This window comes from Saccostrea cucullata, unplaced genomic scaffold (assembly GCF_032062105.1).
Source record: "Saccostrea cucullata isolate Sc308-1 unplaced genomic scaffold, CSIRO_AGI_Scuc_v1 ctg1220, whole genome shotgun sequence".
Classification (NCBI taxonomy): domain Eukaryota; kingdom Metazoa; phylum Mollusca; class Bivalvia; order Ostreida; family Ostreidae; genus Saccostrea; species Saccostrea cuccullata.
This window is the reverse complement of record NW_026931211.1, coordinates 69,391-81,592: the sequence shown is the minus strand read 5'-3', so window position 1 is coordinate 81,592 and position 12,202 is coordinate 69,391. Positions and strand designations below refer to the sequence as shown.

The 12,202-nt window shown below is 34.3% G+C and overlaps 1 protein-coding gene across 2 annotated transcripts; it reads left to right on the top strand.

Moving 5' to 3' along the window:
* Nucleotides 1-187: 187 nt before the first annotated feature.
* LOC134231812 (thimet oligopeptidase-like) lies at nucleotides 188-12,202 on the top strand. 2 transcript variants are annotated; one of them, XM_062713783.1, is made up of 18 exons: nucleotides 188-470; nucleotides 628-767; nucleotides 2,125-2,240; nucleotides 2,505-2,636; nucleotides 4,411-4,448; nucleotides 4,614-4,634; nucleotides 4,798-4,889; nucleotides 5,197-5,251; nucleotides 6,778-6,942; nucleotides 7,557-7,718; nucleotides 7,855-7,920; nucleotides 8,354-8,458; nucleotides 8,583-8,690; nucleotides 8,854-8,927; nucleotides 9,847-10,078; nucleotides 10,579-10,710; nucleotides 11,590-11,706; nucleotides 12,055-12,202. In XM_062713783.1, the coding sequence occupies exons 1-18, from the start codon at nucleotides 216-218 to the stop codon at nucleotides 12,142-12,144; spliced, it is 2,100 nt and encodes a 699-aa protein (XP_062569767.1). In that variant the 5' UTR covers nucleotides 188-215; the 3' UTR covers nucleotides 12,145-12,202. The 2 variants fall into 2 exon arrangements, with proteins under 2 accessions (XP_062569767.1, XP_062569766.1); XM_062713782.1 differs by lacking the exon at nucleotides 4,614-4,634 and having other exon boundaries at nucleotides 4,777-4,889.

Genomic DNA, 12,202 nt, shown 5'->3' with positions numbered 1-12,202 from the left:
GTATTTCGACGTTAAATTTTCGACTTGCAAGCATTGTCGTTTATTTCTTTGTTATTTAATCAAACATTATTCATTAATCTGAAAATGGTGCTCCAATTTACGTACAACTTAACTTTACAATTTCGAATCTTGGGATTATGGGTGCTTAACATTGCGGGAGATTCAGCATGCGTTTAAAGAATATTGTTGACGCTTAGATATATTACTTTGCATGCATGGGAAAGCCGGTTTTATTTTTGCGGAGTAGAATTGTAAAATCATCTTTCTACACTCTCAGAGTATTTTATCGTCAGTACACGAACCCTTTCGCAAACATCATGTCGACACCGAAAGACAACAAACTGATATGGAAGCTGACACCCGACATTATAAAGAAATCAGCTGACGAGCTGATGGCGAAAACAAAAGCTGTTTACGACGGTGTGGGGGCCCTTTCTCCAGACGCTGTCACCTACACTAATGTTGTAAAGGTATTTACATTCAGTAAATTCAATGTAAAAGCTTATGCAATATATATGTGTGTAGGCGGATCTTATGGGTGCGTGTCCTAGGAAATTCGGATGACATGATTACGAATAGTGTGCTCTTTTTTTTTTAAATATTGTTAAATTTAGATTTTTTTTGTAGGCTCTCGCTGACAATGATTGTGAATATGCTGTTGTGAGGAACAACCTGGACTTTATGCAGCATGTTTCTGCTGATAAAGAGCTGAGAGATGCCAGCGTGGAAATTGACAAGAAAGTCTCAGAGTTTGATGTGGAAATGAGGTTCGTCAGATTGAATTTACACCTTATCATCCTAGTACTTTACAAGGAAGTATTAAGATGAGAAATTTAGTTAGTAGTGTGTTACATCTCAATAAAATCAGGGCTAGACAAATAGCACTGCCCGACGCCCGGGACAACCAGTTTTGGTTGGTGGGCAAGTAATTTGATAACAGCACTCGGATTTCCTCGGATGACTCGTACCTCGCACATAACCTCGGACGTCAACGGTGATCTACCATCTTGCTGATTCAGTCATGTGATCTTAGTTGAATTTCTTTCAAATGTCATACATTTGAAATCGGAGTTATTTTGTGGTACACACAACAGTTTTTTCTTGCTTTCAAAGCCTATTAACATGAGGATGAATCAAAACCTGTTTACGATAAAGAATTTCACAAATTAAGAAACATTTTTTGAAGAACGTTATGCAGAGCGAAATATGAAATGAGTGATAAGGCAGTTTCCGGCGGAGAAATGTAAGGATCTGTTGCATATTCCTCCACCAATCACATCCGAGGTTTGAATGGAGCGTAGCGGAGTCAGCCGAGGATTGCCGATTGTGATAACAGCTGCCTGTCCGCGGACAAGTTGTTTTTCAATTAACAAAAAAGAAATTATGTACAATACTCAAATATTTTTTTATGTTATTGCTTTTAAAGTATCATGAATCATAGCAAAACACCGGTTTTCACTGCTGTTGACCACTGCATCAGCTGTACATACGTACATCGAATAGTCGGAACTCCTCTAGAATTTACCCGTTAACGTGTGATGAAAAAATGTAGATGTCGTAAAACATGGAGTTATCGATGTCGTCAAAAACGTGGTGTGGGAATCTTGACATTTATTGTCAAAATATTTAATTCATGCTTTGAATACAGATGATAGTGGTTTTAAAATTGTTGTTGATTGGTGTTCCCTGGCAATCACACAGCATGCAGTAGTGTTTTGTTCTCAGACTCGTTTTGTTTGTAGGTTTTATCATATTGATCAGTGTCCGATATCTTCACCTTTTTCCACGAAATAAACACAACATTACTTTTTTTAAAAAGTGAATTTTATTGCAGAATTTTGAGGAAGAATACTCCTTAAAATTAAACATTTTCCTCTAAATTTATCTGTGGAAGAATTTCGTGATTTAATTTAGAACTTTGATGGTCTTCGTGTATAGTTTAGGTGTCTCACTCAAGAAATAATTTAATATCAATGCTTCAATTCTGTGTAATTTAAGAAAAAGGTGGGACAAGCATATTTTTTGGTAGGACAAGTAGTTTTATGATGGTAACCTGTCCGAGGGCAAGTACTGAAAAATTCTATTTGTCTACCCCTGATAAAATGATTTTTTTTTATTTGGCAGCATGAGACAAGATGTGTTTGATGCATTGGTTAATTTTGAGAAGAAATCTTCAAATGAAGGCTCAGCAGAATCAAAAAGATATGTGGAAAGAATGATCAAACTCGGCAGGAGAAATGGTAAATAAATGTAGCTAAAAAAATACAGACTTTGTTATCAATGTTTTCAGTTTTGATTAGATTTCAATATGTGTATATTTCATCATGATACAATTTGATGTTTGATATCAATGGTCCATATACATGTTAACTTCACAACTTCAGGATGACTAATTCTATCCATGGATGTAGAACCCCAAACAAATGTTTTAATGGTAACCTAAAAACAAAGTTTTAATTATGATGAAAGTGATTTAAATACTGACTGGTTCTGTATTTGTCCAGGTTTACATCTGCCAAAAGAGAAACAGGAGAAGATCAAGGAAATCAAGAAGAGAATGAGTGACCTGTCGATCGACTTCAGTAAAAATCTGAACGAGGAAAACACCATCCTCACATTCACCGAGGAGGAACTGGGTGAGAGAGTTATCTCCCCTCAAATCTCATTTTCTTCCCCTCTCTTTCTTTCTCTGAGTCTCTCTCTTTCTCTGAGTCCCCCTCTCTCTTCTTCTTTCTCTCTCTTTTTCTCTCTCACTTTTCTCCAACCTTGACCACTGTGACCTATTGCTATCTGTTTTTTGTTTGATTCCATAGGCCTCTTAATATTATGACTGTTAATTATTTTTTAATTCTTGTGGATCATCCATGCACTAGAAATTGCTATGAAATTCTTGGTTGAAAAATTAGCCATTGATTTTATTTGTTGAATGTATGAATGTAAAGAAAAAAAGTAATCATTGTTCTTACAATGCTATTATTAAACACAGATTTATATTTTACTGAGAACAGGAAGTAAACAGAAAGTCAAGGTCACCACAAACAAAATACCATTTGTGTGTTAGTTTTGTAAATCACAGACACACGTCATCTACTGTCCTCTTTAAATTACTCATATACTACAGTAAAGGTTTTCGTCAAGCTATGTTGCATTTTATTCATGCAATATATTATAGACAAGGAAATTTGTGATAGTCTGAACAATACTTCAACTTGAACCTATAAAACTTATCTATTTTGACTTCTGTCTTGTAATCAATTTATACAGCTAAAAGTACAGGCTTTGCTTATATCATTTTAGTTAACCACTTTAAGATATTGAAGATGTACATGTTGATAATTTTCAGAAAGAAAGGCTTTTTGTTGTAAGAAGAGAGACCTGACCATACATGTTAACTCTCCCGATTTAGGCGGGAGTCTACCGCTTTTTCACTCCATCTCCCGCCTACCGATTTAATTCAGAAATCTACCGCTTTTCTACAAAAGCTGCGTCTAAAGTATTTTTGGTTCGCTTGGGTATCCATTTTTGAAGCCACTCTCGTAAAATCTCGCTAGTTATCGCGTGATTTGACTCGGAATCATACAAACGCTTTTTTGGACATAGATTTCAAGCACGGATTTGACAACGACAACAACACAAGACTACCAGTGATTACATTGGTTACGATAAATTAATCAACATCCCTGCCATGAAAAAAGGAGATACAGCTTTTAAGAATTAGATAAAAACATAGATAAAAACCCTGACATCGTCTTTAAAAGCACAGAAGCTCACAACTTTATCAATTAAGTCAATAGAAATCACTCGTTTGACCAAGCCATGTGGCACATCTCTACTTTCGTTTTCGATCATCGCGGGAAATCCGATTTATTTAACGAAAGATAGAACTTGTTTTAGATCTAGATTAATCCATGTCATCATTTATTTTGTTTAAAAACTGAATGAACATTCAGAATTATTGCTTCTAGGCTATATCAGCAAACATCACTCTTCAAAAGGCTAAGTAAAGCAGCCAATCCAAGCAAAATGATGAGCATGAAAAATATTTGAATTTGTACAATTTATGTCAAACTTAAGGTGTTTCTGTCTTCTTCTTTGCTGTTGATATTTAAGATTAATTAGTGTAGGTACCTGATTTCATTTAAGGCTTGTAATATACATGTATATTACATGAATATATATCGATAATCCAATGTGTACGTTAAACAACATTCAGTTAGTGCTACCGCTTTTGAGGTCTGAATCTCCCTATTTTTCATCACAATAGGTTAACATGTATGGACCTGACTCTTACTGCTCATTTAATAATGGTCCTTGGCATGAGAAAAAAAAGTACTATAGATTTAAATTAAGATCCAGCCTGGCAAATGAATGAATACATTAACTTTTTTTATCATGTTTTGTTTTTGACAGCTGGTGTCCCTGAAGATTTCCTTAAATCTCTAGAGAAGGTAGGAATAGCTGTACACATATATATGGCTAAAATTGGCATACTAACAATCAAAGAGAAAATAAAATTGTTTTAACTCTTAGAGCAAATCAGTATCAGATTCTGATGACCATACATGTGCATTAATTTTTTTTTTATAAATATGAGTTAATCATTATTTCTATAGAATGAGGAGGGTAAACTGAAGGTATAATCCCTGAAGTACCCCCATTATTTTCCCTGTATATCAGTTTATCATTATTTCTATATAATGAGGAGGGTAAACTGAAGGTATCTCTGAAATATCCCTATTATTTCCCCTGTATACCAGTTTATTATTATTTCTATAGAATGAGGAGGGTAAACTAAAGGTGAGCTTGAAGTATCCCCATTATTTCCCCTGTATGAAGAAAGCCAGGAATCCTGACACGAGACGAAAACTGGAGACAGCATTCAACTCAAGGTACCTAACAGCTAAAAATGTCAATGTTCTGGTAAAGATACTTTAACAGTGCACAATTTTAAAATTCTGATCACAATCTTGACATACATGAACATTGAATATAGTTTAATAGAGTCATAAATAATTAAAAGCATAAAAAGAAAAGAAGATTTCCAGTGCATCATACTATTATTCAGAGCATAGAAATATATTCTGCTAATTTACTAGTCAGTCAGTCAAAACTGAGTCTTCTATTATATGCAAACAGTGCTTGTAGAATTTAGTGCAAGTATGAAAACATTGTGTATTCTTTTTGTTTCATTTACAGATGTCTCAAGGAAAACACAGCCATCTTAGAAGAGCTGATAGAGCTCAGAGCAAAGGTATGGGTAGAGTCACTTTCTTTAATACAGAATTCTCTTTGCTTTCAGCTCTTTGGTTGCTAGAATTTTGAAATTCTCTATTGCAGGAATTCAGTATTTACTAGGGATGGCAATTCGAAACTGGTTAATCGATTAATCGGTCAGAACGATGTTAATCGGTTAGAAAATCCGCAATCTGTTAGTCGGAAAAAATAAGATATTTGTAAATTTAAGCACAGTTTTTCAAAATTCCTTCTTTTTTTTTTAGAAAGGAAACCGCTGCATAAATGTTTATTTAGTGTTCATACACATCTTATACCGGTAATTAAGAATATTTGGAGATAATTATAGCTCTCCAGATTGAGATCGCAGGGATAATTGGTCAGTTTGTAAAGTGTTAATCATGATAATTATTACTGTTTTTAAAACATCATGCTGTTACCCAGATACATGTAGTCCAGTGATTTTTTAATGATATTAAAAAGATCAATGTTTAGCACTCTTGATTATATCATGTGTATATTTTGCTGTTGTCTATTAAATTATGTTACTAGAAAGAAAGTTGTAAATTGTGAATAAAGTGAGAGTTCAGACATAGTTTTGAGTATGGTGACAATCATCATCTCAAGCCACGGTCCGCAGTCTGCATATAGCTCTCTCCTACCCGTGGCTGCTTGACCACAAAAAGTGTTGTAATCTTGAATATTTACGCCTTTCTATTGTGACGTCATATTCATTCAATGACATGTTTTGTTTCCATCGCAATTGAAATCAACAATGTACATCAGCAGTATTTTGTACACTGCGATTGGATATTGAAAGGTCGCATGAAAGGTCAATTTCCGACTATGCTTTACTCGCATTGGTCAATACTCTAATGAGCTACGAGATATTCTCGTCTCATACAACAACATCCAGAATGGGAGAGGATTGTACATTATGGCCGTGGTTTGCGACGATGGGTGACAATGCTTCTTTAACTTCTTTTTACTTTTTTAACGTCTGTATTGGAAAATTATCCCTCTGATTTCTCAAACAGGATTCATGGTTTTCTAATTTTTTCTTGCTCGTGTATTGAAATTAAAATAAAATATACTCTTATGTACATTAAATTCTCTGATCAAAATAATAAACAGAGTGTAACTCCTAACGTCTTTTTTCAGCCTTCTTGTGTATATGATAAGAAATGTCAAAATGTATTTCTTGATATGACTAACCTGTTCATCAGTCGGAACGTTTTGCAGTTAACCGATTAGCAATTCTGCAATCGATTGCCAACCCTAGTATTTACATTTAAGTTATGTATAGAAAAAGAAACAAGCTCAGAATGTCTAGAGATAGCTGTAGCAAGAAACAAGAATGCATAACAGCATCATTCCTCAATAAAAGTTTTCTTGTGTGTTACCAACAGACATATTTCTCAAAATATATTTCACACAATTTTCTTATTAATATGATTAATTTGCTTCCCAGACTCTGAGGAGAATTCTTTAGTTACAATAATTTTTTCATGGCATCTTTACTCAGGAGGCACATTTATATTCCAGAAAGCTGACATTCTTGGTTTCCCTACCCACGCTGCCTTTGTGTTAGACATGAGAATGGCTAAAGATCCTGACACAGTGAAGAACTTCTTGGTTGACCTGGCTCAGAAGCTCCGCCCACTTCAGAACCAGGAAGTGAAAGTTTTCCTGGACTACAAGAAAGAAGAAGTAAGTTGATGTGCTGATGCCTTTAGATGTATTCTAAGAAAACATTGCATACTGAATCTAAGTTGTGAAAAGCTGTACATTAAGGCATTGAATTATTATTTTAATATTGAAAAATGATGGTGTTGATGAAAAATGCTTTATTAAAGGTAAAATTGTGTGTTATAATTAACTTTGAATTCGAAGATTTAAATCATATTGGTTTGCTGTTTTTTGGAAAACAACTTCAAATTTTAAAAAGCAAATTAAACTACCTGGTGTGATTGTGAACATCCTTCTTTGTGGTCAGAGCTCAAATAGGAAAATTCTGCATCTGAATTGGCCTCTTTTCAAAAAATTAAAGTGATAACATGTTTTTTAATCTATACTCCAATGTATCATTATTGAAATACATACATGTAGTTGTCATTGTTGAATAATGCATTTATTTAAGATTCATTCATTAAAAATACAATGCATTCTTTGAGAGTTAATGTTCTTTGTTTATTGATGGAGAAAGGTCTAAATTTGAATTGGAACACAGACTACTTATTTTATTTGTGACTTAATTTTTAAGTTTTAAATGCATTACCCGGTACTCCTAATGCCCTAGGATCATATCTATTTCATTGTTGTAGTGTGAGAAGTATGGATATGAATATGATGGGAAGATAAATTACTGGGACCTGCGATATTACATGACGATGACAGAGGAACGCCAGTACGCAGTGGACTCGAACCTTCTAAAGGAATACTTCCCCATGGAGACAGTGACTGCTGGACTTCTCGATATCTACCAGGTAAATCTTAATCAATAAACTGAAATCAATAAGTGTAAAATTAATAATTTTACAGCTTGGTGGTGGAATATTTACAGACAAAAATATTGCAGAAAAGTAATGAATAGAATTGTGAAACTATGTCTGATTTTTTTAGGAACTGTTGAATCTCAAATTTACACAAGTGAAAGATGCTGAGGTTTGGCACCCAGAGGTCACCTTGGTAAGTTATTCTTTTCTGTATGTAGAAATATAACTATGATGTAAGTATGTGCATGTAAGTTTGACACCTAGACATTTTCTTTATGATGTATCCTATCACAAATGTATAAACTGTACTAGATTAGAAAGTACAATGTACCTGTTAAACTTTATAAAATAATTCACGTCCCCAATCAATGGTAAAATGAAAAGAAATCTAAGTCACTACTAAAATTATAATGTGGAAAGTGGTTCATTAATTTGAATTATGCTCTATTGCAATCAATAAACAAAAGTAGTTTAAATTTATTAGGAATTCAGAATTGTTTGTTGCAAATGTGTTATAATATAGAATCTATTGTTAAAATTATTATGATATGAATGAATGAGATACATGTACATTTGTACATGAAGATGTTTCTGTCCAGTTTCTCTAACAATTAATTTTTTTTTAGTATACTGTAGAAGATAAAGAATCGTCTAACCTGCTGGGCTATTTTTATCTTGACCTTTATCCTCGGGAGGGGAAATACGGACACGCTGCTTGTTTTGGACTGCAGGTCAGTAACACATTCACGTTTTTAATTACTGAAATCGCCAGCAATTGTGTAAGGATATCTGGTAAATAATATTTTAAGTACATGTAGATGTATGTATGAAATACATCATTGATCATTACGACAGCCCGGGTGTCTACAACCTGATGGAAGGAGACAGGTTTCCGTGGCAGGAATGGTTGCCAACTTCACCAAACCAACAGAGGACAAACCAGCCCTGCTCACTCATGATGAGGTACCCAATGTTATTTCCAATTTGTTTACATTTGAAACATTGTTATTTCTTTGGCACATATTTAAAGAAGCAAATTTTAAAATACAGTTACTGTTTTGTTTTAATTTCAAACTCAACTTTTTGGGACGTACATGTTTTTAACGTTACTGATGTTTAAATCCAGGTAGAGACGTACTTCCATGAGTTTGGTCATGTGATGCATCAGATTTGTGCTCAGGCAGAATTCGCTTTGTTTAGGTAAGTTCTTTGTCCTTATATATGATAAAATGCACAATATGTCAACATGTTTTTTTTTGAAATTGTATTTTTGACAATTTATATTAAGACTTTAAGAATTTCGATTAAAATTATCAGCATTTAGCTAAAATAAATTGATGTCCCCATTCCCCATGTCATGATGTGGGTCCCCAATAATAATAACTTCATATGTCTAGTAGTCTTTCTGTCCACCAACACTTGTTTGATTGATTGATGGACAGAAGGACTAAGGATAGTACAATGTATCTATAAATTTTAAGGTTACTGGGTCAAAGATTATTGTCAAATGATTAGATTATTGATGTCACTATGGTGATAAAATAACTTGTATAGACTTCACAATACTTTCAATTTATAACTAAAGAAAAATTTTGCTTCATACCTGAACAATGGTAAAAAGATTCCACTTACATATTAGCATAAGTCTCAATTGAAAGTCAAGATCAAAATGAATTTTTTTTTCATTTGAACCACATTTATATTGGACATTTCTAGCAATTCTATGACCATATTTGAAAAGTTAAAAGTTAATTGATATTAGAGTGCCTTGAATATATACATATTGTTATTACTCTATGTCTATCCTTTTTTTTGCAGTTGTAAAATATTTACATGTATCTATGAATATATAAGTTATAGGTACCTCTGACGATTTAATATTAGTATATACTTAATGTTCCTCATATACCAAGCTGTATGGCTGGAGCAATATAAACTGTAAAATGAAGCCCTGTGTGATTTTACTACAAAATAAATTTTTTAAAAATTTATAATTTTTAAGGTACTATAAAAGTTAGAGGTAATTTTGATGCATATCATTTTATCGTCTTTGAATTATTTAAAGATAAAGTCTTGTGAATGACATGAATATTGTGCTTTTACTCTGTATTTATTATAGTGGAACCAGTGTAGAGAGAGATTTTGTGGAAGCCCCGTCACAGATGTTGGAGAATTGGTGCTGGGAGAAAGAACCGCTCCAGAGAATGTCTAAACACTATAAAACAGGGGCACCGATCCCCGACGATCTGTTAGAGAAGCTCATTAAGAGCCGCATCGCTAATGCTGGAATGTTTAACCTCCGCCAGATCTTACTGGGAATGTTTGACCAGACCATACACACTCAGAAAAAGGTTAAGTGTATAAAGTCTTAGAGATGACTTACTGTTTGTAAATCTTTAGATGTACATGCATGTTATCCTTCAGAAAGATATAGAGGTTATTGTGATAGTGCATTGACTGTTTTTGAGTTGAAAAGTTCAGCTTATTAATGAAAATTGTTTTATCTTTTTTGAAAATCTTATGAAACAGGAGATCTGAAGTAAAGACAACATTCATTCACATAATCTTATTTTTATTCATTTGTTTCAGGCTGAAATGGCAAAGCTTTTCTCTGAGATTTCACAAGAATACCTTAGATAAAATTATTTATTTGTTTATTTCAGGCTTACACAGCAAAGCTTTTCTCTGAGATCTCACAAGAGTACCTGTTATTTATTTATTTGTTTACTTGCTTATATGATTGTTTATTTATTTATTTCTTTGTTTGTTTGTTTCAATCTGATACTGCAAAACTTAGCTCTGAGATCTTAAAATAGTACCTGGGATTTAGTTGTTTGTTTTTTTATTTCAGGCTGACACGGCGAAGCTTTTCTCCGAGATTTCACAAGAATACCTTGGATTCCCCTCCACTGAGGGCACCAACATGTCCGCCTCCTTTGGTCATTTAGCGGGGGGATATGATGCTCAGTATTATGGATACATGGTAGGTCATCGGTATCAACATGCCATAGATTTTATAAGTCTCAGGCTTACCACTGAATAAACTAGAGGTACTGTGAGCAGTGAGCTCACTAGATCCCCCCCCCCCCCCCCCCCCCCCCCCCCCCCCCCCCCCCCCCCCCCCCCCCCCCCCCCCCCCCCCCCCCATAATGTCCATGTTTTGCCATATATTGTTTTATGGTAACATGTAAAGAGGATAACTCGTATTATCTACTGTAATTCAGAAGCCGCCATATCTCACATCATAGGTAAACATATAATGGCAATGTCCATGTTTTGCTATGGTAAACCTAAAATATGTGTCGGATCAAATATAAAATAGGAAGTGCACAATGGCAATATGTAATAAAGATTCTGTGAAAGTTTCATTAAATTTCACTCCATGGTATAAGTGGAGTTGCGGATAAGAGATGGGTAACCCAAAGCGCAATAGACAGACGGACGGACGTACAGCTAAACGGACGAACGGACATACTGATTACAGTATACCCTCCCACTTTTCAAGCGGGGAAGGGGAGGTATAATTACTCCTTGAGTACTTGAGGGGGGGGGGGGGGGGGGGCCTCCCATTATGGTTTTGCTATATATTGTTTTATGGTAACATGTAAAGAGGAACAATCTAGGTCTGTGTTGCTGTCAGTATATAAACTTAGACACTTTTGATATTTTTTTTCACGATGTGAAGAAGAGGTTTACTGACTTGATATGATTTTTTACTAATGTTAAATCTTCCGTATGTACTGATGTTTGACTGTTGATATTGTAGTGGAGAGAAGTATTTTGTATGGTCTGATGTTTGATATAATATTGTAGAGGAGTGAGGTATTTTGTATGTACTGATGTTTGACTCTTGATATTGTAGTGGAGTGAAGTATTCTGTATGGACATGTTCTACACTCGCTTCAAGAAGGAGGGCATAATGAGTCCAAAAGTGGGCGGGGATTACAGAAGATGTATATTACACCCAGGAGGATCCAAGGTAACAGGCTCTTAATGTTCTCACTTCTAGTCTGTAAACACCTCATTTAAAAAAATCCATCAGCAAAATAGACTGTGGGTTGTATATTGTAACCTGACTTACTCTTTTAGTTCATATTCCATGTTGGGTCATTTTACCAACTGGCAAAGTTAAAAATTTAATTCAAAAAGATGGTTATTATTTTATTGTAGTTAATTTTTAGCAATTTTAGGGAAAACTTTAATTTTTTTTGCTTATACAATATTTAGCGACACTTAATTTGATAACAATCATTGCTAATAATGCTAAAATTATATGTTTAGTTAATATTCCTATGTTATGTTATTGTTATTTAATAACTCTATACAGGATGCTTCGGACATGCTGCGTGACTTCCTGGGTCGTGACCCCACACCGGAAGCCTTCCTCATCAGCAAAGGTCTCAACCCAAAGGCGTGAAATCGGTCATTTATAAACAATTGTGATAAACAGAGATTACACCACTAACATTTAATTT